The sequence below is a fragment of the Coturnix japonica genome, chromosome 8, assembly GCF_001577835.2.
Source record: "Coturnix japonica isolate 7356 chromosome 8, Coturnix japonica 2.1, whole genome shotgun sequence".
NCBI lineage: Eukaryota > Metazoa > Chordata > Aves > Galliformes > Phasianidae > Coturnix > Coturnix japonica.
This window is the reverse complement of record NC_029523.1, coordinates 15385009-15412299: the sequence shown is the minus strand read 5'-3', so window position 1 is coordinate 15412299 and position 27291 is coordinate 15385009. Positions and strand designations below refer to the sequence as shown.

At 36.6% G+C, this 27291-nt stretch overlaps 1 protein-coding gene across 26 annotated transcripts in view; it reads left to right on the top strand.

Moving 5' to 3' along the window:
* The window catches only part of ADGRL2 (adhesion G protein-coupled receptor L2), a 376420-nt gene that overhangs the window by 233014 nt on the left and 116115 nt on the right, over positions 1–27291 (top strand). For all 26 annotated transcript variants that reach the window (XM_032446410.1, XM_032446403.1, XM_032446401.1 and 23 more), the window contains one exon: positions 18945–19117. In XM_032446410.1, coding sequence (XP_032302301.1) covers positions 19045–19117 — 73 coding nt within the window. In that variant the 5' untranslated portion in view covers positions 18945–19044. The remainder of the gene's footprint in view (positions 1–18944; positions 19118–27291) is intronic.

Genomic DNA, 27291 nt, shown 5'->3' with positions numbered 1-27291 from the left:
AAGTGACATTCAAGCTGTTCCTTAATTCTTAAAAAAATTCCATCTGTTTTGAAAAAAGATGTTAATATTCAGTCACTTTGCAGAAGTAACGTATAAGCCACATTTAATAAAACTAATTATGTTTTATCAATAAAAAACCCACAGTGAATGACTGAACAAAATACATTAGATTGTGTTGGCATTTACGAATGACTGCGCTAAGCTTAACAGTCAGAATGACTAAGGGTAGCTAAATTGCCATATATTTTAAGAGGTTACCTTGAGACATTTCAGTAAATAATGAATGTATAAACAAACATACCTTTCTTCCTTAGTATGCTGCAACAGAATGATAACTGGGGTTATTCCAATTTAAGAAAATGTACAGATGGCAATTATTGTTGTAGAAGAACTTCCCAGTATATGTTCTGCATATTATATATGTCCATGAATAGTGTTAACTAAATTTGAGGAACGTGTTTCCTAGATGTATTGGATTAATTCTATGTGTAAGACTTCATGTAGAAAGATCTTGTGCCTATCTGTCTTAAATTGTTATTGATTACGAGAAAGGAGAGGTAAGATGCTGCTGTGTCCTTTAACAATAAATACTTTTTTTCAGTGTGTTTTTGGAAGTGTTGCATACGGATTTAAGAATTTTCTGGTGGATTATTAGATAATGGTTGAGGACTGAAAAGTGCATATTCAGCAATGAATATTCAAAACTTGGTTATTTCTGTAACCACTTTAGCGCTGTATGACTTACGTGTCTTCAGTAATTCATACATCTTGTCTTTACACAACTAGACCAAAAAAAATTGTAGGTCTCTGACTTTTAGTGTTATATTCAGAACAAGAATTATGATCTGAAAATAACATTTTCCATTTTAGAAAAACTCCTGTAGGTTCTTCGATTGGCTTTGTTTCATTCATTCTGAGCTGTGGAAAACTATTGTATCTTTTGTCTGTAAGTAAAAAGCAAGTGCATAAGGACGAATGTTACCCCCTGATGAATGTGGAGCTCCAACCGATTTAAGAGCATGAACTGTGACTGCATTGTTGAGAGCTGAGCTTGGCTTGTAGATGCTAACTAGGAAGCAGATACTTAGAACAGGAGGAAGAAAAATGCATAACAATTCTATAACAGGTAAAGCAATTTTTTCAATGTTTTAAATCTTACAATCCTTTATAATTTCTTTACATGTTACAAATGAGGTACAGCAGATTTGTTTTATATGTTTCTACCACTATAAAATGCTTTCTAATATTTTAGAAGTCAATCTGTGTTAGAAGGAAAAAAATACTTGTCGAATTCTTCTTGATTAAATTGTTATCCATGTGCCTCCTTAAACCACTTTTAGAATGCGTATATATACAACTGAAAGATAGACTATGCATTTTTCTTTCTTTACAATTCCCATAATGAATAGCTTCTTAAAATTAGAATTCTTATGCTTACAAAACAATAAATCAAAGCACAGATCCACACTGCAATCATTTTACTTGTAGCATGCATTAAAAATGAAGCCACACTAAGTCATACTTAACTGCCCCTGGTCACTTAACCCTGGAGAAAAAAGGATGTGTGGTTTTTGTTTTTTTTGTTTTTGGTCTTTTTTGTCATCCTATATATCTCTTTTGTCTATTTGGAACAGCAGCGTTGTTATGACTAATAAAGCTTTTGTATTTGGCAAATTGAATGCAAGTAATCAGTAGTTTTTGGCTCACAAGTGACAAATCTGCTGAACAGAGCGCAGAAAGGCAGTCTTAACATTTAAAATATACCTGTGAATGTAATTCATCTTTATGCTTCTGTCACTTGCACACAATTCGTATATCATCATCACTTCCAGTGATACGATTTCTGGTGATCGTGATATTTACAACGGTGACTGAACAGTAGCAGGATTAGAAAGTACTGTTTTCTGCCTGCTTGTACAGCTGCTTAGTTTTTTTTTGTTGTTGTTGTTTTTTCAAGGTTATTATTAATATTTAGAGAATATAGTGACCTCGAGTGAAATCAGCTTTTGTTATCTATCTACTTAATAGACATTTTAAAGTTTGGTATGTATCAATTATATTCAGCTCAATTCTTTGTCCAGCCTTGATCTTTGTGTACATTATCTTGCCATGGGTCTAAAACCAGTAAATTTCTTAGTCATTCTTCATTTTTCACTGGAACTCAGTTGCTATATGAATTGAAAAAGAGTACCTTTACCTGAAAGAACACTTATTTATTGTAGCTATTTGTATTTATTAAGTGTTTATTGAAATTTCTGTGTGTTCATTGAAGGAAAGTCAAATAAATGAAAGATCTGCTAGGAGCCAACATAGTATTTATAGTTATTTTTAAGATATTTATGTCATAACAAATGTACCAAATAAAGCAGTGGTATTAACATTATTAAAACTCATCTGTAGGGATTGTATGAAGAAATACTAGGTGCATTGGAAAAAAATGGTGTTTCTGCAGTGCTGTGTTTAAGCAGTTTTTTTTCAGGTGTTTTCATGACTTTTGCACAATCAAGAGATAAGATTAATGTCTCCAAAATTACTTTCTTTCAGCCATTAATGCAGTTTAGGCGTTGTTCGAAGTATTGGATTCTGCCAAAACAAATTTTAAAATGTAGCAAACACACACATAGAATATTTAATAATATGTACGTTTAACTATACACTGTGAAACTTTCCTTGATTCACAAATGGTGCACAAAAGTAACTCCCCAGTGCTGTGCTGTGAGATGTGCGGTTTCTTTGGTCAAGAAGACCAAAGGATGGTGACTGAGAGCTTTCTGGTGACACTGCCTGATGCTTACCACTTGTCACCTTGTGTGCAGTGGTGGTTCTGTCATAGCTGTCTCTCTGTGGAAGTGTGTCTCTTCCAGTGGTGCAGATCTGAATGGAGGACCAGGTGCTTTCAGTAAAGCTGCAGTAGTTTGAAGTAAAACAAAGCTGCAATCAGTGCTAATTCAGATGGTCTTCAGGAATTGAGATAGCCCTGTTGCCCCTCCCTTGCCTCTGCAAAATTATCCGTGATACAAAAATACAATATCTGAGATGAAACGCCAGAATCTTCTGTGAGCTGTCTTCCGATGATGGTACTCAGAACCCAGGTTTGTCCTTTTTCTGTTATTCACAGTCAAAAAGTCAAAATCTCCATTTTAATGAAGACATTTCAAAGAACAGACAGGCTTAGAAAGACATTGTATATCTTTACATGCTCCTTCCTTTTAAACATGGAAGGATCCCTTAGGCTATAAATTAAAGAGAGTTTTATGCCGGGTAGCTGATCGCAGCCTGCCCAATAGCAAGGAATAGTTAAAGTTATTATTTAAAAAAAAAAAAAAAAAAGTTATAAATGCCTTGGTGGTTTCATGCTTTTCAGTTTGTGGTTATCTTATGTGCCCCTCATGTCGTTTTTGTCAATATTTTCCTTTCACCTAAGAACTATAGCAAGTGGGAGGAAAAGTAACTTGAAAGAATGTAATTATACCAGAGATGCATTTTCATGTGGGAACCTTTATACTGCATTCATGTAAATGAAGTTTACTATGGAAACCATAAGAGCTCTTCTGAGCAGAAGAGTTTATCCCATGTTTCATGGGAAGCACTAGTTTGCTCCCCTGTCTTCCCAGAAACCACAGCCGCACGTGCGGCGGCCAGAGCGAATCTGTTCTGTGGTGCTGTGGATGAGTTGCCTGGAGACTCATGAGTGATGGCCTTGGGTGACAGAGTGCAGGATTCTCTGCACATCTGCACGATGTGAAGGAATTAGAGCCACCTCAGTGGATAATCCTGTTTTACCTTTTTTTTTTTTTAAAAATGATTTTTTTTTTTTTGGTAGGTTATTATGTTCTTTCTTTATTTTATTTTTCCCCTAAGTTAGTGTGTTTTCAGGCATGCTCATTGACATTCACTTTATCTGAATGCTTACTTCCGGAGATGGAAGCTACAACATAGCAGATTTAAAACCAGAACATTCTCAAGCTGTGCTGACAAACCTTTTGTGTTACAGCGCAGTGCTCAGCAAGTAGCACCTTGGTGTGACGTGGGTAGTGGTGCCACAGCCTCTGCTGGCTGTGCTGTGGGGTTAGTCTGCAGGACTCTGGCTCCCGGGATCCACTTTTCTTCACCTGGGACAAAGAGAAACATAGATGGATTTATTTCAAAGGCTTTGTGTTTCTAAGGTTTGTGTACAGTTCTAAATATTTGTGATGTTTTCTGTTCTTCAAAATTAATCATCTCTTGAAATAGTGTTTCCTAATCAATTTGAATTATTGATGTTTTGGTCCTTAGTAGAAAGGCTGCGGTACTTTTCATTAAAGATGACCAGTTTAATGAATTATACTTTAATATCTGTAAGAGAAATAAAAGGGAAATGAAAAAAATTCATACTTAAATCTTGCTGAATGGAGCTCAAAATGAAAAATGGCAAGTAGCCTTTTGTGTTGGCTTATGCTTTAAGAAATGGGTGCTTTGTGAACGTTGAAGGAATCAATACTGACTGTTAGGAGGTTGGAGTTGTTGGTTGTAGCAGATAAATAACATTCCTAGAGGAATCCAATGTTCATTCTTACATCTAAATATTTGAAAGTATTCTTAGCTATCTCAAGCTAGTCTTACAGACTGTAGTTTTCATAAATGTTTTTTGAAAGTGAATGAAATAGAAGCAAAATATGAAAAATAGTAGGTGATTGTCTGTTTATGAATGTGTATACGCTTGAGTGCGTGTAAGTCTGTGTGTTTATTGATACAGTGCTTTTTCATTCAAAAAGACAAAGTGCCCAGTATATCATATGATTAAAACTATAAAACTGTAAGATAGATCAGAGAATGGGTGTTTGTCCAGAGCTACAGGCGAAGGTCGTGGCCAGCCAGGGGGAACCTGGCTTGCTTCATTCTGCTTTCAGCCGGCTGGACTGAGCTTGCACCTCTTCTTGGTTGTAATTAGCGGCACCGCAGAAAAGCTAATGAGTGATGCTTACTTTCAGTAATGCTGTAAGATTTAATATTTTTGATTTTTGGTGACCAGAAGCTGTGTTGTGGTGAAGTGTCTGACTGTTGAAGTCATATGCTGGGCTGGCTGTGGTATCTTCTTGTATTGTACATCGTATTAATCTTGGGCTTGTTATTTTTATTTTTAGAAGATCTATGGAACTTCTATTTTTAGGTGAATAACAGTAGATTGCCTTTTGACTGAAGGGATATTAAAATAAAACAGAGTAACTTGCAGGGTAAGTGTTGATAACCCAGCAGTATCCGGTGAAATGCTTGACCCACAAACAAGCTGTACGTTTGCAATCATCATTATTTCTTCTGGGGTTGATTTTTTTAATTAAAAAATAATAATAACAAAAAAAAAAGACCCAGAATCTGCAGTAGATGTATTGAAACTGTGGTCGTCGTCGTCTTCTACTTATTTTATTTAATTCTCCTGTCATTGTAAAATAATTAGCTTAATGATTACTTGTAGAAGAGCAAATTTCTAAATAATTGTATGGACGTGCACATGTAAGCGTGCATCCCATTGTGTGCTTGTGGTGGTCTCTTTGGTTACATTTCGTGTGTTACATTTCTCTATCTCTGTAAAATTGTTATTCAGAGAGATGTGTACCTTCAGCTGTGCACTAGAGGACTTCTTGGGTGGAAAACAAAGCTCACAGTTGCAGTTAGCATGGCTTGTGCTTAATTTCGGTGTTGTGCATTGGGTCATGATGGGCAGTGTGGGGCTGTAGGCAATCCACTTGGTGGAGGTGGCATTATGTTCCCTGCTCACATATCCTTTGCCTGGTGCGCTGCTCTGAGTGCTTTCTGTTTCCTGTAGGTTTGTGTCCCACCACTGTCAGTCTCCTTGTGCTCCCTCAGCCACTGCTGCACCTTGTGTGCCCCCTCTGCCACCACCCCAGGGCCAGGACACTGGGATGAAGTGCCTCCCTCAGGCCTTCCCATCCACCTGCTTTCTTCTCCTTCACACTGCCCCAGGGCTTTCCTGCTACCGCTTGTGGTGGAGTTCCCTGGAGCTCTGCCTGCTTCCCTTTATGCTTTTCTTGTCTTTTTCTCTTTATGTTACCCCGCAGTGTGACTCTCACTGACTACCGGTGAGTAATCATCAGTCTGTGGTTGACTGTCTGATGGGGATTTCCTCCTGGGCTGGATTTATGATCTGAGGCTGAAATGCTTTCAGTGCGTGTTGTTGGATAGTATTATTTTGTGTTATGAAGTCGAAATGTTTAAGTGTGTAGATTGGTTTGCCTTACTGAGTAGCTATGGCTGGTGTTGCTTAGTAAGGATGAAGATTTTGAACAATGAGGTATCTTTGGGCAAGGTGTGAAATATGGTTATCTAGGTAAGATACAGAGTTTTTCATATTGCTTGGTGAATGAGAAGCTGGTAAAAAGGCTTGTGTTTTCTAAATGGCGACAACAGTTCTTCAGTTTACCTCCTGTCTGTTGTGCTGTCAGCCTCTCTCGCTGTTGGTGTGGTAGCTAAAGGCTTAAAAATGTATTTGTGAAAGCAAGAATTTGTTGCATTTCAAAGAAATTGCTGCTTTTCTTATAAATAGAAGATCAGACCAAAAGGTTAGACTATCTTCAAAGTGGTGGTAAAAATACGTTTAAGACCCCATTCTGTTCCTGCTATCACAAGAGAAGATGACTTGTAAATTGCCTTGCATGAAAGTGAGTTTGATTTAAGGTATTAATAAAATCTAAATTTGTGCATTCTTGCTGTGGGGACTGAAGATTTTAATTTAGTGAAATGCCAGAACAGGTTTCTTTGTGCTCAGTTTGATGAGCGTTATGTGAGAACTCCATCTTACTAAATTAGGGCAGACATCTATATTACACTGTTTACAAACTGCTATGATTAAAACCTGTTAAATTTCATATTTAATATTCAGGCATCTTTGAGCAGGAATGTCATCTAGATTTCATCTCAGCACCGATTCCTGTGTTAAAACAGATGTAATGGCAAAAGCTAATCTGAGCAGTTGCAAGAAGCCTCACATGTGGCAGGGAGGGCATGTGTGGGGATGGCTTCAACAAGAGCCTGGTGCCACCATTGTCTTTACAGGGCTGAATGGAAAGGGTACAGATTTGTCACATTAATGTAAAGCTGTGTTTTTACAGGCAGAGAGAAGTAATTTCAACATTATTTTTATTTTAAAATGCTAATCTAAAAGTCAAGTGTCTTTATGAAGAAAGACTCTGTGGCGCTGAAGCATTTGGGCTCTTAATTCCCATGCATTGCTCCCAGTGACAGGGATTCCTGTCCTTGAAATGTATGTGGGAATTGTAGGTGCAGGCTTTAACATAAAGAAACCATTGGTCCGAAGAATGAATAAATACTGAATGTACTTACATTTTGTAGGTACGCTTTTCCATCAGTCCCTAAATTCTAAATTTAGCCCCGGTTGCAGATACTTTAAAACCATCAGAAGGCCCTGAATGTTAGCTGTCAAGCATCGGCATTGCTGCTATTCTTAGTATCTTACTACTTCAGTTTTCTTCATCTCTCTTTTAACATGTCAAATAAAAATGTAGGAGATGTCAGGAGAATATGATAATAATAATTTTTTAAAGCAATGTTTTGACTTAAAAATAATGTTAAAACAATCATGTTTAAACAATTCATAATGCAAGCATCTGGGGAGATTCGTTGCTAATTAAAAAGAAAAGCAAATTAAATATATTCTGCATACTTATTTGATCCAGTTTTCCACTCTCTCATGTCTCTAGGTACCTCAATACAAATTTCATTTTGAATGAAAGAAGGAAATGTTCCTGCTTATACTGCCCCACATGTGTCTGTGCAACGAAGTGATCTTGGCAAAGTTATTTTAAGTGTTAAATCTCAATTATTGCAAATTTGGTTATCGATTCTTTTCAATTAAAAAACAAAAAAAACAAAAAAAAAAAAAACCAACAGGATTGTAGGGCTTACAAAGTGATCTGGAAATAACTTCTCTTTTTCTTTCTTTCTTTTTCTTTTTCTTTTTTTTTTCTTTTCTTTTTTTTTTTTTTTAAGCATTTTGTAAACTGCCTTTACTCTCAAATGATAATACCAGCTGGAGCGTGACTGTCTCATTCAGGGTGTAGTAGGGTGATTGGCAGGCTCTGCTATTCAGCTGTCCACAGCTGAGCTGCAGGGGTTGAGCGGCACTGGCAGGGCTGCATGTAAAACTTTCTGCTGTGTTTGCCAACTGTGCTCTTGGCTCCAGCTGAAGTTACACAGCTCTTGGTTCCAAAGCTTGCTCATTTGCCAAATTCCACCTAAAAATTTATTCTGAAATTCCTAATTAAATAAAGCCTTTGATGTTTATGTCTTAGAAAGGCATGCATTCTTTCACAGTAGATTCTGCTTTGGTGGAAATACAAATGAAAATTAAAAAAGCCCAATGTGGATTAAAAAGCTATAACTGGTATTAGCAAAGAAATTGACTCTTGGAAGCAGAGTGGGAGCTTCAGTTTCTTGAAGTATTTAAATTACGGGACTTTACCATGTTCTCCCCTGCAATTCTTTGCATGCATGTTTTTATATTTCAAATGTTGTGAAAATTGTTCTACTTTGAATGATAATTGCAGTCTGTATACAATTTGGTTGATTTTTTTCCACTATATAGCAAGATAGCTACCTTACTGTTGCCACAAGCTAAAGTTATCAGTTGCATGATAAAGGTATAATTTATGCCAAACCAGTCTAGAGGCTTTTTCAGAAGACTGATAACAACTGCTTTTATACATATTGCTATGTAAAATGCTTATTAATGTTAGCAGATGTTGCACTTTAATCCCCCAGAATGATTGTTTGGTAGCAGCAGGAGATTTATTAAGTTTGAGTTGTGTGAAATTGTGTGTGCATAAGCTGCTATTTAGATTGTAAAAATGCCATTGAAAACTGTTAAAAAGTTCTAACTGTAATTGGCAGAGAGGTATTAGCTGTTCTAAAAGAAGTATATGTGTACGGTTGGCCCTTGTGCTGTAACCTCTTTATCATTTATCTTCTTGTATTAATGTCACTGAATTATTAATTCATGAGCAGGGTTGGATAGGGTGAAGGCACTATTTAAATGTGTGGCACATGTATCCTTATCGCTGTAGACATGAAAAGAGTCATTTTGTGTTATCTATAAAATGGAAAGGACATTTAAAATTTCATTTACAGTAATCCACTTCACTTCCCAGTAAAACACCTAGATTATTGCTACTATAACACAATGTTCATATTCAAATTTTGTAATCTTTCCACTCTGTTCACTTATAAATATTGTTGATAGACAAATGTAGACTTTTTTTTTTCCTTTTGGTTACACTTAGAGTTCATGAACTGGAGCAGAACATACAAAGAACAAGATTTTATTTAAAAAAAAAAAAAAAAGAATCTTTTCTATTAAAAAACTATAGATAAAAGCCATAAAGCATTTTTAATCAGGAAAAGCTAAACAAGCTATCATTCAAAACGATAAACTAATCTAATTAAAGGAAAAAAAAAAAAAATCCGAAGTAGAGATATCTGTCATGTCAAGCTGACAAGACCTGCATTATTTACAAGAAACTGTAAACGTGTGACATAGTTCTTAGTCTGCTAGATAAAACCACGTAACGTTAGAGGGTGTATGTTCATTTGATGCTTGGACTTTACTGGTAACGTGTGGAATAGGAAATATAAATACATATTTTACATATTTATATTATACATATATATGAATACAAAAAAAAATTATTAAACACGTAATGTTTTATTTCGTGCCACTGAATAGTTTTCCATTTCCATTCATTCTTTTACAAAATTATTTGAGTGAAAGTGACTGAGTGATCCTGTATCCTCAAACACTCGCTGTGGCTGTTACATCGGTGCTGGAGATGACCTACATTCCATTTTGTTTAATGATGAGAATATATCACTTCACAGTTCCCTTTTCACAGTGCATGGCATGGACCTCTGCTATTTCCAAAATACATTTTTCTTTTCCTTCACAGGGAGGAAGAAATGCTATGTAAGATGCTAGGGAGGTGTGCCAGTTATAAAGAGCGGTAATGCAAGCAGTAAGAACGTTTCTGTTGAATTATCGTTTAGAGATCTTGTTGCTCGTAAACTCTCCAATTTTAATCATTTTAGTTTTTCAACTTAGCCTTTTTAGAAAGAGAATTTAAAGTGGACTGAAATAGCCTTGTACTTTCCTATTATAGTTCAAATAAATAAAAATGCTCCTGGTTTACCTCAATTCAGTGATTGGTAGTCATCCATCTGTCTTGCTCAGTGAAGGATAGTCATCTAAATGCTCAATGCTCATTAAATTGTACAATAAAATACTTCTAACTATAGTTGTGCCATTAAGTACCTTTGTAGAGCCAGTAGCAGAGATGAGCTCTTAATTTATTTGCAGAATCAAGGACTTAGACACTGAACACTCAATGATTACCCACACCCATTGCGTGTGTTTCTTGCAGTCTCAGTGATATGTGAGCAATAGTTGGGCAGAGCATATGTGTATTTGTGCATAGATGCAAGGAAGCTGTCCACGCAGCAGTGGCATATTTGGCTTTTGAGTCACTATTTTATTTCTTGATTTAACTGTATATGTGTGTTTGAAAAGTTAATTATGAGTGAAGGAAAAGAGAGGTATTTGATTATTTTCATTTCACGGGCTTTGAGATTTAAGCTTCTTAATTTTAAGTGCTGCTGGTATAAAAAAAAAAACAAAAACAAAAACAAAAAAACCACCACCAACAAAAAAACCTACAAAACTATTATGTCTTCTGCTAGTGTTTGCTTTATGTGTATGTAAGTCTTCCAAAGGGTTATGTAAGCTCAGAGACATTTCTACCTGTAAATCATGCTTACCCAGAGAATTTTGCATGTGTTCAGAAAGAAGTTGAATTTTTGAATTTTCTTTCAAAGATGACATAGCTGAGCCATCTGCAATTTCTTTCCCTCTTCTGTTGTCAACATTTCAGATTCTGATAATGCTATGGTTCATGATAGTGATTTGGAGATAATTGCACGCAGCACTTCGCAGATTTCTTTACCACCTTTTAATGACTAAATGGTTTGTCGCATACATAAGGCATTATGAAGTGTTTATTGTTGGCTTCTTTTGGCTTCTACTAAACTGTAGACTTACAGAGCTTTTGACTGTCAGGCTGCTGATTTGAAAATAAATAAATAAATAAAAAGGCAAACAACCAAAGCTGATTAACATATCACACAAAACACAAACAAAGCTAGTGATATATTAAGAAGGGGTTATTTGAAAGAAGAACAATGCTCAAGTACAGCATGCTTCAAAACTTAATTATAAGTATGTATCATTGAAATAGTCTTTCAGCAAATGCGCTTTTGTGATGCTATAGTACAGGCTAATACTTGAGGAAATGATGAAAGAAAAAGTATTTGAAAGTACCTTTCTCCTTCTGTCTGTATTTAGCCAGAGGCTTTTCACATTTATTTGCAAACTCATCTGATATATTTTATCCTGGATTACCTCATTGCTCCCAAGAAATCCTTTTTGGTAATACTGATAACCTAATATGTGACAGATTTTGGTCATTATTATTTCATTTAGTGGTCATACATATAGACCAAGAGGGAATCTGAATATTGATTCACTCAATGGCAAGTAACAGTGATTTATGAGTCACGGATTTGGTGCAGCGAGCCAAACACAGCGGAGATTACATCTTACGTGCCACCATTGATTTTGTTTCAAATTTCGCTGCACAATGATTAGGCCAGGGTCTCACAGATGTTGACATTGGAACCACATTCCTCTGTAAGCATAAAATATACTGCAAATTACACCTACTGCAATGTGTACATATTTATCTACCACCTGCTTCTGATTTTGGAAAAATGATAAATATTTTTTACTTCTGGAAGAGTTGGTATTTTTGTGGTGACATCAAAAGATTTTGACAGAATTTTTAAAAATAATCAAAAGGGACATTGCTATCCACACAAACTTCTTTTCAAAACTTGAACAGTGTCATTTATATTGAATACAGACTGCATGCACTGATCCTAAGTACAACTGATAGACAATAGGGTGATTTAAAATGGATGTTACTGCAGCGCCTTTATTCATAGTTATGATATTCTTTGGTGTATACGCAGAAATGCAGTTGTTTCAGGGGGCTGGTGCTCCCAAACAGATTTGCAGGTACATGCACATGACAAAAATCAGCTACGATGTTATGGAGCTGAACAACTCTTAGCTTGAGTTAAAATTCCGTGTTTTTGTCCACACATGGCCACAGCTTGATTGTGGAAATTAGTAGACCAAGTACACCAAATGCTTGTTACTCATAGCGATCTGAGGATCTGATGAGTGTGTTCCACCTCTGTGTCAGTTGTGCAAAGTGTATCTGAGCCCAGTTCTCTGCTGGTGTCCAGCAATGGAAGTTCGGAAGGCAGATGAGGTCCCCTGCCACCACAGCACTTGACCATGCCGGCCTGGCGCCTGTTTGGGCCTGTCAGACTGCTGCCCCAGCTTGTTTCCACATTGGTTTGCATTGTCACTCTGCTTCCACTTCAAACAAGCTCTCTGCTGTGAAAAATGCTGTGGGGAGGGGGGTAACGGAGGGGGAGGAAGAGATCAGCTAAGTGGCATAACAGCTTTAAGAAATACGGGCCTTTGCAAAGCCTTGTCAAGACTGTCAGCAAACAGTTTAGTGTCTTAGAAGACTGTGGTGTCATTGGTTGATATTAGCACAGTGATTTTTTTTCACGAGAAAGGAATGATATCTTTTAATATAAATAGATTATTTTGAAGATCTCTCTTTTGTGAGTAGTTTGAAAAGCCTTTGAATTTTCTTCAGCTGTTACGATTACTGCTTTTGGATTGTCATAGGGTTCTCTGTGTGTTTTTTATAGCTCTTCATTATTTTCCTGTTTATTTTTGATGTTCATAAAGTCTGCACTACGCAGGTTTGAAAATGAGAGCTATTTGTTTTACAGTTTAATGAAGAGAAGGGCAAACAGCCGCAGACTGTGCCTCTGGTGTCCAAAGCGATCAGCATATTTAACATGCTCAGCGTGACACTCAGATATTACAGCCGATAAGGGTTGTAATTGACTTACAGCATCTCTTTCCCTCCCCCGCTCTTTGGATACTGGGGATTTATCTTGGAGACCCCAGGAAGATCTCATGACACAGAGGGCAGCAGTGTTAAAAAGGTTTTACCTTAGCTGTTTGAGCTGACATGGTACTGCTCAATCAGACCACCTCAATTCAAATGAAATACAGGAAATTTGTAATGAGGATTGAGTGACACCCCTACCCCCCTTCTATTCAGGAGCATTTAGCAAAGGCAAAAAGAGAAATTGAGTCTTGGCAAAAGGAGAGTGCCTGGAGCCAAAAAAAGCCATTCTTATTAGTGCTAGCAAAGGTTTACTTTGCAGGCTTATTGAATGAAAACTCCCTAGAGTGTCCAGGCTTTATCCTGTGTTAACAAGACGGGGCAAAGCAGCCTTGTTCAGATTGGAGCTCAGGTAACGTGTCTGTAAAGCACAAGAGTGAGCCTAAGCTGGGCTGGATGAGAAAGAAAAATCTTCATCTCTTCCTTTTAAATCCTGTTTATTTTCTCTGTGAATGATTGAGGTAGACCACTGAGCTGTGGCGTACTGATGGACTGAACTATTGTGTTGCACAGTTAAAGTCGTGCCAGTGTAATGTTTAGTGTTGTGTCTTGCAAAGGTAGGTCTCATATTTTGAGTAATCTGCTGTTCTCATTTGTTGGGAATCCAGAATAGTGAGGGTGGGCATTTTTGTGTTCATTCTAAGTTTAGGATACACCTGTTTATTGCTCAGTATTTCAGGCTTTCCTCCAGCTTGCAGATGTCACTTCAGAGCACATGGCATCTGAATGCATAGAAATCACTGTTTTTGTTTTAAGATTGGATGACCTTGGGCAAGTCTTGTTCATTATTGTGCTGTTCCCTTCCTTGATATACGTTCCTTCCATACAGCTTGGATAGAGTTGTTTTCGGTTAAAAAAATTTAGTGTTCAAAATGTTAGTTGATGGGAACTGTTGAGTACAGAATGGAAGAGGCGGCCCTGGTGCATTTTTAGCATTGGGTTGCTTTTAATGGAAAATAAGGCTTTGCTAATTAATGGCAGTTTTAGCCTTTCCTTTCTTCTCTCAATATGTGACTTGTTTAATTGGATCTGATTTGGTATTGATTCTTTATCATAGCTGCCACAAGCACACTAACTAAAGCAGTATGGGGTCTTGCTTGACCTCAGTGTTTTGTTTTTCCAAGATTTCAAAGTTTTGAAAATGTTATGCAACCTGGTACTAATATAAAAGTTATTCAAAGGTTGACTTACGATAATAACTTTATTGAGAATTTGGGAATAACTAATTGAATATGTATGTATGTTAAAAGCAACAAACTAGACTTAGCTCTTCTAGGTGCTTGTAATACTATGCATCTCAGACTCTAGTCTCATTCTAGTATTTTACTAGTGTAGCTTAGAAGCTTTTGCTAATCACACTGTGCTAATTGAATTCTCATGTTACAGACTACAAGAAGTTTAACTTTTTTTTTTAATTGGGAAGGCACATGGACACATGATTTCTCAGGATAAAGTGCAGTTTATTATAATGTATGAATATAAATTTACTCACATATGCCTCCTTTCCCCCCTCCTTTCCACAGCAGAGTATCTCAGATATATTATAGAATTACTTTGTTTCATAAACCGGGTTATGAAAGGCGGTGGGAGTGCTGCATATATGGCAAGGTAGGTCATACAGGATTTATAAAGAGCACTGCCTGTTCTGTGCTCAGCATGTATGAGCTGTATGGCTGTGGCTCCCATTCCTTACTTTGCTGTGCACTGCTGTCAGTAAAGCTAGTGTAATTCTTACTTGTGTAATGGAGATGTTAGAGCTTAACTAAGACTGCAAGCGCTTCACAGTTTCTAAGACCATTTGGAAAATTAAGCGCTACATTGTGAAATATATCACTGTTAGTCTGAAAGACTTTTAGCTAGAGGAAAACATACTTGCTTAGCTGGAGACATCTCTGCAGTCCTGTTTGGCTTAATTGCCTGAAAAGCTTGGAACTGGAGGGGAAAGGCAGCTCTTGAGCATACTGTGTCAGTTGTCCGGAAGCTCTTAAAAGACCCTTTTTTGGCTTTTGAAAATAAAACCTTGGGAAGGTTAAACAGAGTAGGGTTGGGAAGCAGTAGTCCTTTAGAGGTCTTTCTCTTCTAAGATGAAAGTATTTCAAGGAGTGTGCTTGGAGCAGCTTTCTCTTATCTCTGGGGTGCTCTTGAGAACAAGCTTGTGGGGAGGGAGCTGGCTGGCAGTGGCATGTATTCTGCAGCACTGTTTTGTCTGTAAGAAGTTTTAGAAGTATTGAGGAACAAGGAAGCAAGGCAAGGTGCTAAGATGTTGGGGAGTTGGAGCGCAGCTTATGGAAATGCCTGGTACCTTTGCAGTGTGCAGGTTTGAACATCAACTCTACCATTACTGATCTAACCTTCTTTAACAGCACATATGCAAAGGAACTTGACAAAGTGAGCCTCTCTGTTAGCAGCAGAGTCTTTTTTTGTTTTTCTGTGAGAGACCACAGCATGGCCCAGAGGTAGGGATTTAAGTTACAACTGAAATTTTCTGGGCAGCTTTTATTGCTCTCTGAAATTCAAGCAACCTTTTGCTCTAGGGAGTCTCTCTGTGCTCCACCCACAAGCCCGAGCAGTCAGTGATCCAGAGAAGAGGTTTATTAAGGTCTGAGGGGAAATAAGTTATTTGTGCAGGATAGCCGTTTGCCATTGTCTACTTCTTCTGTTTACAAAGAAGTAACTTAATATGGCTTTTCCTGGTCCTGCTTGTTTGGTTTGGGATTTGTTGTTGTTGTTAGGTTCCACTGACAGTCTCCGTGTCTCTGACAGATGCATAGTCAGGAAGACACGAGTGACGGCAGCGTCTGGAGTCAAAGTGGGCTTTGGCTCCAGCTCATGTCTGGGTACCTTTTTCAGGATTAGTCTTTGCTATGTTGATAAATAGCTGGTCCAGGATGGTAGCAGTGCACATTTGTTTGAAGGCACAAAGAGCTTCTGAAGTAGATAGGCTGCATTTAAAATTGTTCACTGTGAAGCTGTTAATTTTTATTAAGAAGAAGCAAAACTAAAATCTGTTGCCTCCATTTTAAAACATTGACGAATCTATTTTTGCTTTTTTAGGAAAACATGTCATTGGTTACAGGCAGGTTAGTTTATTTTGAATTCTTCTTGTAGCAGTGTACTGAGTTGGATTTTATGTCTGTATGCCACAGCAATCTAGAGAGAACAATATATTGCACAAAATACATACATTTGTCCTAAAAATAATTCGCAGTTACTCTTGAATAATTTTTGCTGATTTTGATATGACAAAAGCATCAATATGCTTTAAGAAACATTTCTTAATTGAATAGTTAAAGTTACTCGGTTTACAAGGTCAGAAGAAACAAATAACAAAACAAAAAAGCAAGTCTTTGCCATGAACTTTGCAGCTGTTTCATAGGAAGGTGTTAGATGCCTCCAGTGCTGTGCTGATTTTTGTTTTTAACACGATGCTCCCATACTCCTCCCAGATACAAAAACTACAAGAAGCAATGAGATGAAGGATTCTGAAGCACATCCACTTGAAGGTGAGGGAAGATATCTCAGAATCTGGAAATGCAGCTGTGTGTTGTGGAAATTATGCTAAAAACAGAGTATCAGGAAGTCAATATCTTCTGGACAGATAGGGAGAAATCAGGAGGCTGACAATTTCAGATATAACCCTTACTGTTCCTCATTTATTCTCTTGGATTATTCTGATTGCTTACTGAATTTATACTTCTTAGTCTGTAGCATCTGTTAAATAGTTCTGTGATTTTTTCTTAGAGTGTTACAAGTTAAAAAAGAATCCAAGTTGTTCCCAAGCTTTAGCCAAGCTATCTTCAGGCATTGTGGGTTTGCTTGTTTTTGTTGTAATTTCTGCTGAATGCAGCGCATCCTTTGCAGATTTTTAGTTGCTTATTTTTTCAGTTGCAAAATGCTCAGCCCAGTGTGAAAGGTTTAGAGATACAGTATGACTCTCTTCACAACTGCTTCTGGTTGTCCTGTAGCAGCTGGCATCTCACCCTCTGAGTTGAAGGTGCAGCTTTTACCTCCAGGCACACGGTACTGTGCCAAGGAGAACCTTCTGGCTGGCCTACCCCGATGCACCTGCTTGCTGTTGCATGCTATTTGTTCAGATTTGTATGGGTAAAAGCACCTGTGATTGAGAAGCACCTGCTTGTAGTTGGAAATTGGAAAAAGGTTTGTTTTTATGTGTAAATACACATAAATCAGTTGCCCTCAGATGTCAGTTCCCTTTCATTTCATTCCTGTATGTGAAATCGCAAGTGTGCTTGTACGCTGTAACGGCAATGCCTGCACTGGGCGGCACCGCTTCTCTTACGTAGGTGCCAAGCAAAAATGCCTACTTTGCTGTTCAATGATCTTCTCTTCTGTCGCCTTCATTTACAGCTGGAGAAATTGTTCCATAATGTTTGTTTTGTTGTTATTGTTGTTGTTAATTCCCATCTTTCTGTCCTTGGGGAAAAAAGTATCAGTCTTGTTGCTATCTGTGCGCTCAGGGAACAAACTTATCCTTGATTAATAGTAAGACTAATACAAAAGGAGTTACACTTCTGAAAACAATTGCATAGAATTTCTTTCCCTGGGATTTTATGCTTTTCATCCTTTCCAATTCTTTTTGGCAGAAGGGTAAATATATTTTTAAAGCCATAAACACATTCCAGTACTCATAAGACTCACAAGTGGCTCTTGGATCCTACCAGTTGCATTTTCACAGGCGCTGGCACAGTCATTGCTGTCTGTTTATAAACTAATGTTAACTTCAGATATTGCAGAAATGTGTCCACACATGGAAGAGCAGTCCTGTTACCAGTCTTGGAGAGACCAAGCCAGCGTGGCACCAGATGCAGCTCTTTGGAGCTGTAATTGCAGCTATGTGCAGTCATTCTCCTGGGGTCATTCTGTGTATTTATAAACAGAACCATTCTCACGCTTAAAAATAATTTATACTTCTGTACTGATTTTATGCATATTCTTCCCACATTAACTATGGTAGTAGGAGCACAGCATTGCCTTGTTGGTGAGATGGGGACGAGGATGTGCACAGGTGCTCAGCTATAATTTTATTTTTCAAATGTGAATGATAGTTTTAAGAAATCTTTCTTCGGCACGTAGTTCACAGGAGCAGTTGGGTTCATACTTCACAGAGACAAGTCTTGTCAGAAGCTAATGACGGTAGAACATTGCTCATTGTTCCCTGTTCTCTGTAGATGGTTATTGTGTAAGGATGCACTAGAATGTAGTGTCCCAACAATGCTTCCTAACTGAACTGCTTTTGTCAGCAGAGTTGCTGTTATTTGTTGGAGGATGCTGTGCATCGCAGCAGGGAGCACCGTAGGCGTGGCGGGCAGTCCTGCAGCGGTGCTGCTGCTGCACAGCTCTGCTGCTCCCTGTGTGCTGTGAATCTCTGGGCGTACGGAGTTGCCCTGCACTTAATTTTATTGCTTTTCTTTGAGGTAGGAAAGTGCTGGTTTTGTCAGATTTGGAAGATTGAGAAAAGCTTCACCCAGACATCTACAAATCCAATATCTTACATTAAGAGTAAAAAGTCTCTCTTTTTTTTTTTTGGTTTTTTTTTCCCATCATGCGTCTAAGTGCATGTACATCAATAACATTCCTACTTTCAGCTTTAGCATGTATCATTATTTGGCATTCTGTTTAATGATCACTGACCTTCAGAGACTAGAGCCCACAGAACTGCCAAATTATCTGCTACAGTACAGGTGTCATGCCAGTTTTTATTAACATTTCTGTCTTCATGTCAAGTAAAATTTGGTATTCCAAATTGTTGGTGTTTCAGCTATTGATGAGCTTTCTTTTATTATTTTTTTTTTCCCAAATCTTCTCCAGATATGAAGATGAATAATGCAGACCTCTGGTTTCGATGATGCTGGGCTTTTATGACTGGATTCATTAAGGAATACAAAGAAAATTCTTACAGGGATCAATAATGGTGTCTTCTGGTTGCAGAATGCAAAGTTTTTGGTTCCTGCTCATTATCAGCTTCCTGCAGTGTACTGAAGGTAAGCTTTGGTTTATTTTATGCCTGTGTTTGCAAATGAGATGAATGGTCTGTACAGTTAATTTTGGTTAGGTGATTTAAAGTTGTAGGATTTCAAACTAAGAGTGTATGTGCCAGTTTCTATGTTGAATTTATAAGATTCAAATTATTCTCTGTATTAAGAAAAAAACTTTTTTGTTTCTGTTTTGATGCAGTGTGGTATGCTGTAACTGTAAAGTTCAGGTTACTGAGGAGACAGTATTAATCCCTTTGGTTGGTAGACTCCTTATCTTTGAATTCATCTCTTAAATTTTCTGTTCTCACTGTGACATTTATGAACGTGCTATGTTAAACGTGATATAAAATAACTAAATTGTGCCAATGAAATACCTATTTTGCTTTTCTAATTTGGCTGGGTGGAAATAAAACAGCACTCACTTCATTAAGGTCAGAGCTATGCATGTTTAATTTCCGGAAATATTTCATACAGGAATTACATCTACTTAAGAGCTTTTTTTTTTTTTTTTTTTTTTTTGCTTTAAATAAATTAAAAAAGAAAAAACACACAAAAAAAAATACTTCACTGCCATCAAATCTAGTGTTTAAAATAGCTGTTAAATTAAGGAGATGAGGAAGGGAAAACCTTTCTAAAGAAAACTTCATAAACTCCATTTTATTTAATTAGTCTGTCTTCCCAGCTGTTCTTATAGCCCTCCCACTTAGTAATAGCCAGAGCAGCATGAATGAATGATCAGGGAATACCTGTTTTTTGAAATTCTGATGATAAATATTTGTAAGGAACTTCAGGCTATTTCTGGTTATAATCATTTTATTTTACTAGATTGCAGGTGAAAATTCTGGTTTGGTAATAAAATAGTACTTCTGTGCCTTCTTACATTATTCAGTAATTGGTATATAAAATATAGGCTGCTTTGGTGCATCTGTGGTGTGATCTCACCATCTTTTAAAGCAGACACATACAGACTGTTAAAATTCATTGAATTTTAAGGCTGAATTTTTAGAGATCCTTCAGGAAAGCTGCTGAGCCTCCCCCTCTCTCTTCTCCCAAATCTATATAAACACAAAATATCTAGTCCCTAAAAATGGTAAAACTAAAGGTTAAGAATATAAATATTGTATAAGGTCTTTCACATTTACTGTGCAATTTCCTAGTATCTATTCCAGACTAAGACTTGGATCTTGACAGACAAGCATTGCTAAAATACATTGTTTGTATATATATTTATATGCTATTTTATAAAATAAGAATAAAATGAACATAGCCTGGAGTATGTGTTTAGAGCCTTCCTGAAGATTTCTGGAATGAAATCTAATTTCATTTAAGTCTCTTCCACAGTCAGTTTCTCCTACTTCCCCTCTTTTTTCTTAAACATTGCTAGGATACTATTAGAAAACTGCCTTCAAAAGGCACGCTGCAGTTCTTGCGTGGTTTTCTCGCTGATTGTGTCTCCTGATTTGGTAGCTGCTGTACTGCTTGCCCTCTTGATGCCTGCCAAGTCTGTGGTCTTGAGTAGAGTCTCACTTTCCATATGAAAAGTCCCAGCTGGAAGGATTGCTACCTTTCAGCTTCTTTGGGAAGGTAGGGAAAGATAAGTGTGAATTGAGAGAATTATTAACTTCATGAAAGACTGGTTAGGTAGTAATGTGTGATAATTTTAAACGTACTTATGTAGCAAAAGTGGCTGTAATAGTGTGCAGAAATTAGAGGTACTTATTTATACTTTAAAATGCTAAGGTTTTATCTGTTATTGTACCAGATATAAGGCTTTAAAACAATTGCATTTTAGAAAGATTCACCAGACTACTTGCAGTTTAATACTGTGCAATGGTTGAAAACTCCTGAAAACACAAGGGAAAAGGAGATTAACAATTTACTTACTCTGGTTTAGCAACAGTAGCGAAAAACAGTCTGTAAGTAGCGTTTTATCAGCTGAGTTTGGAAAGCAAAAAGTCAACTGAGAACTTCTGCAGATTGATTTTTTTTTTTTTTTTTCCCATTTGCAGAAAGCTAATTTTCATTGTCATCTGTAATATTTCAAGTTCATTTTGTTCTGTCCCTGTTTTTTTCTCGCTTTCAGTAGCCAGTAGCAATCTTTTGATGCTTCAGTTGTGAATTTACTTTTTTAAAGTCTGTACAAGAGCTGCTTTTTCAGCTAAAAGAAACAGGAAAGGAAATTGGGAGCAGATAACAGAATCATACCAAATTAATTGTAAATTCTTAAAATAAATGAAATATTGTGGCTCTGTATACTGAAAATGAATATTAATATAGAGTTGGCTTCCAGCCACAGAAGCAAAATGAATACCGCATTATTACACTTTCTCACAAGATTACATTGCCTTCTGCTTCAGTAATAAGCGATGCCAAGTGTAACATGCTTTAGTAGCACTTCATGCCTGGAAGTACGAACATGAACAAAGGTTAAAATAAGAGCATCTAACTTTTGCTAGAAATAAGAAAATCTTTAACTCCCTCATTTGGAACTTAGTTTTTTCAATAGGAATCCTTTGTGTGTATGCAGGTTGTTGCAGTAGGTGTGGGAGATGAAACCTGGCTGAATTCCCTGCTGTTACATTTTAATGTTGCTGTAGAGAGAGGGGAAGAAAGGAAAAAGACTCTGGGTGTGGACCAGTGATTCATTTGTTCATATAATAAAATATTTTCTAATCAAGATAAAGATTTCATTACTCACACAGCACCTTAAATTTAACTCTCTGGGGAATTAGCAAGCACCTATGGTCACAGGAAGGCTATGGTTTTATCTTAGTGTCACCTATACAAACAAGAATCATATTTTCAGTTAAAAAGCTTTGGGTTTTGCTTTGCTTTTTTTTAATTATTTTTTTTATTTTTTTCTTGGATAGAGTGGTCCAGGTGAGGTTGTTTTTGAAGCAGTCTGTCCCTTCAGGTGAAATGAACCTGGAACAGATGAGCACTGGCAGCTAGGAGGAGAACAGTACCAAGTTATTATATACTGCTGGTACATTGATCAACAACAGGTCAATATTCTTGTGTAGAGGTTTGGAAAACATTATTACCATCAGCAGCAAGCATTGCAGCCCTAAACAAGGAAAAGATCAGAAGCATGAAAAGGAGATTAAAAGCAGAAGTAATGACCTTGAATATTAACATTATTTCAGAATGTTTTTCTTTTTTCTAGCATATTCTGTTATAGGTTTTTCTTTAAAGTGATTTTTAAATTTTATTTATTTTATTTTATTTTATTACAAAAGGCAGATTGAGAGGGAAGGCTTTAAAAGTAGCTTAAATTAGAGGTAGATAGGTGGTTGGGTGAAATGTGGCCTCGTGTCCTGGCTGATTGCCCAGGGAGATGAGGCTGAGGCTGCACAAGGCTCTTTCTTTGGGAGGTCAGTGCTGTTCACAGCCACCCTTCTTAGCTGAGTCCTCTTCATTACTTCTCTGTTTCCTTACAATTGCAAGAAAGGAATTAACTTTTGACACCAACTCTGTCTTTATTTTTTTCTTCATTCCAATTAGGTGAAATCATGCAACACGTTAAAAATTATCTGAGAAAATACAGAAAGTCAGAGCGAGTGGGATCACACATGCCTTGTTTCCATAGCAAAACAGAGTATAAAGCTTATTATATATATTATCGGTTTCTCTTCAAGCAAGTTAAGACAGAGACACTAATATGCATATCAAAAAAGAGGTGTCAGAGCTAAATATTCTGATTAAAATTGTTTTTTTGTGCAATACTATTTAAATTATTTGAAGTTTTACTGGCTTATAAGTCCACCTTACCTACTAACTTTGGACATGTGTATATATACTTACTACTCTTCTGTTTAAGAGTTACAAGCATTTGGTAAACACTGAAATAATTTTTCATTTCTTGCATTTTATTTTAATCAAGGCTTAATATAATTTCATTCATTTTATTATGAATTATTATGTGTGCTTTGTCCAAAGCAAGAAGCGTCATGCTTTCATTATCTGTTTCATTCTGTTTCCTTAAACTGCATTACTGTTGTTTAAAAAGAATCCAGGCTGTCTTTGCCTTTGAATGTACATTTTAATTCCCATTACTCTGAGAAAAATAATTTCTGTAAATACCATTTATGCCAGCCAAGGAGCTAAGTATTCAACTGGTAGCAGTTTTAAGTTTTATATCCAGTACCAATGCATTCACTAAAGAAAATACATATTAAATGCAGATATCATACAGTGGGCTACTATGAATTTACTTGGTGTTTTACTGCATTACTTCAGACCTTCAGCTTCCAATAAAACCACTCAGACTGTGCATATAAAATCACTCAGACTGTGCATGTTGTAGGTGTAGGACACAGGTACTCAACAAATGGTAGGAGCGCTTCTGTTTTCATATAAAGTGTAGTGTTTGGGTGTTACTCAGTATAAAAATTCCCAGTCTTGTACTCTGAGCTTGAGAAGAAATCAGCTTCTGTTAATTAGTGGATTTAAGTTCTGCGAGAAGTGAAACCCATTACAGAGTCATGCAAGAGCAAACATGAGCACTGATTTGATTCCTGGCTGGGGAGCTGAGCATGATGAAGGCCATGGGACACGCAGTCAGTAGGTGGCTGCTTGGCTTAGTGGAGTTGTGAACCAGTGTGGTAGAGCAGTAAAATTATTGCCAGCCCTTTGATAGTTTATCTTAATACACAGATCAGTTCTGTCTTCATTTCTATAATATGTACCTAATGTTTTTTAGCAATTTTTTTTTTTTTTCCTTGATTGGTTAATGTAGATTGCTTAGAAGAAAATACGTGTGAACAGAGCTGGGATATCATGCAGATTTCCACTGGAATATTCTGATGCATACCACTTACGACTCTTTCCTTTTCCTGAGGGAGGTGCAGGCACAACATATCCTCTAAAAAGGAAATTGATCCGAACAATGAGATGAGATTTCTTCTTAAGGAAAAATAACTGTTAAACTTTTCAAGTGCATTTTCAGATAACAGGAACTGACAGACTGCCTGGAAAAGCCAGAGATACTTTAATGTACTGGCAGTGAATATCCTTTCATATATTCCCTGAGCAGAGAGATCTGCAGGATCCTGTGCTATAACCTTATATTTTTCAAAACAGAGCAATACTGCCAATATTTAAAATGTAGAAAATCCTTGTAGAAAAATGTGTGAAGAACCTTTTTCAATATTGTGCTGTCTTTTCTATGAGGATTTTCTGGGAAATGTGAATGCAAGGGTCTTAGTAATTTTTTATTTTTCCCCCCTTAAATTTTGTTTGATTAATAATAGCCTTACTGTCCTTTTCTCTGTTAATTAAAAATGTTCTCCTTTGTGAAGGGGAGATTGTTTTATCATTTTAAGCTCAGTATTCAGAAGAAGAAAGGAACACTATACTGTTTAAAACTGTAGGAAAGCAGCACATTTCTGCTAGGGATGTATGTTATATTTTCAGAGCTCTCTAAGCTATTAAACCAGTTCACTATCTTTCATTGCCGTAACCAGGAGCTGTGGTAGGCAGGACCAGCAGTGCCACTGACCACTGCATTGAGAGGGAATTGGCTTAACTTCAGCTAACACAGTTGCCTAGGGGGATTTTCTTTCCTTTTCATGCAAAAATCTGGTTATATTTTTGGATCAGTTTATTAAGATAGCTTTCCAAGATGACAGTAGTGGAATTTGGATATACTTATAAAAACTTGCGGGCTTTGTAGTACTCTGTTACTAAATATGCAAGATACATTATTTATTTTTAAAGATATGCAAGATACATTATTATTTTTTTAAAGTCCTCTATTTTAATTATTTTCGTTTTGTGGCAAGTGGAAAGTATGCTTTTTGTTTTAGGAATTGGGTATTTTTTTGTATAGCTTTCATGACATTGCTTTTTTTTTATAATGTACTTCGAAATCATAATACAAAACGGAGGTGTAAATACTCAATGCGTCTCATATCAGTGAATTCCTCAATGTTTAATTTCTCATTAGATTTACAGTTCTTCTGATGGTGTTATCAAAAATTATCATAAAGAATAATTTTGGATTTAATATGCTTTGCCGAATTCTGCAAGCACGTAGATGGATTTTATACTAGCACATAGATCCACTGGTGTTTATGGTCTCTGAATAAATACTACAGAACAGTAATTCATTTTACACTTCTTTTTTACTTAAAATGTAGGTGTTGTAATAGCAGCAAATTACTTAGAATGAGAGTATTGCAATAAGAAATTCATTTAGATTTTCAGTTCCAATATAACTTTCATGCATGTGCCTTCTTCCATGCTTTGTTTTATTATGTATAGTCTGAGTATAAAATTAGAAGAAAGGAAGATAGGGAAATAAAGCAAGCATGTATATAGCAAAAATTCTTAAGTGATTTTGTGATGCTTTACATTTTCCATAGTACTATGAGCCTATGTTGGTAAGATCTTACTGCCGGTTTATTTCTAATCATTTCAAATTTTATAAGCTTTATCAAAGCTGAATCAGCTCCAGTTTTACTAACTTTTATACCTGACATTAGTTTATTCAAAGATGCTTTGTTTGGATTGACATTTAAAATGTTCTTCCTGATAGGTAGGAGCTGAAAGAATCCTTTTACTGGAAGGTGTCCCAAATTCCTGCCCTGCTAGAAAGAGTTCTGAACTACTCCAGTGACTTTCAAAACCCAATTGTGCTAAAGCTCTTTGTGTTTCTGTAATCTCCACCTCCTGGCTTTCTTCTGAAGTGTAAAGAAATAGAGCTGTATGAATGTTGCTCTGTTGGTGGATCTTTGCTTCCTTCAGTCATGGAAACAATTCATCCATGCCCCACCAACAGGCAACCTGTTTAAATATACTCAAGTATGTGTGGTCACATGGAAGACAGGACTAGATCAGGTAATTCAGAATACTTCTTTTTGTTTTCTTTATTTTATTCTACCATAATAATCATTGATGTTTTCTTGGTGTTTGAAGTGTGAGGGAGACTAGTTGGGAAGCCAAATGATTTTCTTTTTTTTTTTTGTCCGTTGCCTGAGCAACACGTACATGTGAGAAATCCAGAGGGACCCCATAACTTTCAGCTGTTGGTTACAGCACTGAGCGAGTTTTATGAGGGATCTTGACGATGGAAGGAGAGCTGCCTTCTTTTGTTCACCATTATCAGGGATTTTGATGTTTCTCTGAGGAGTTAGATAGTTCTATTCCATCCCACTAGAAGGTACAATTAATGTTTAATTTGAGTTCAGTAATCTATTAAGAAATATGATAGGAAATTGACAGTGAAACCAGTTTATCCTATAAGCTGCATTTTAGTTGGAAAAGAAATGAGACGTTTTCTTTTTAAGGTCTCGAGTGCTATTTCATATTACTTTTTTTTTTTAAATCATCATCTTAGCTAGTTTGAGTCAGATTTGCCTGTTAACCACTGATCCTGTTTGACTATGCATGTAGATTAATCTTCTACAGTGTTTCACGTTACTGTCTCCCGTTTCTCCCCATTGAGCTGTCCCAGTTTTTTTTCTCAAGCAATTGCCTTTAGTATTGTCTTACTTTTTTTCTTTTTTTTTATTGTTACTTCAAGAATAAAGTCGCAGTTTATTGTGCACCACTACTAACATCCACCATTGTAATTCTCATTGCAAAATGTGATTTTGTGCCTCAGAACTTACCATACTTTTTAGTGGCTTCAAGATAAATATGCCTTTAGTAAACAGAGGAGGATAGCTTGCTGCTTACTCCGTTGCATCATTTAATTTACAGCAGATAAAGTTGGCATGAGTGAAGAGTGAAGCATGAAAAGTACTAGAGGGTAATTGAATGGTCTGTGATGTGGATTATTACCTGTATAGATGGATAGCGTCCACAAAGCATCACTTCATGTATTAATGTTCCAACTGAGGGGAAAAAAAATATCAGTGTAGTGTATCATACATAAAAGTTGTTCTAGGCCTTCAATTCAAATCTTGCTCAGTAATCAGTAACTTTAATTCTTCTGTGTCTTTATATGAGCATAAAGACATGTATCTTTAAATAAAGCATGCCATGGGAATACATCTTAAGAAAATTCAGAATACAGAAGTCTGGAAGTCATCCAGTATAAAATCTCTTGAAGGATTTGTAATAGGCAGTGTTTTGTTCTGCAGTGTAGACTAAGTGCTGGCTGAAGAACCATCAAGAAATGCATCTAACCCCAGTGTTTTTTTACCAGTTGCACTGCTATATAGCAATAGAACAAT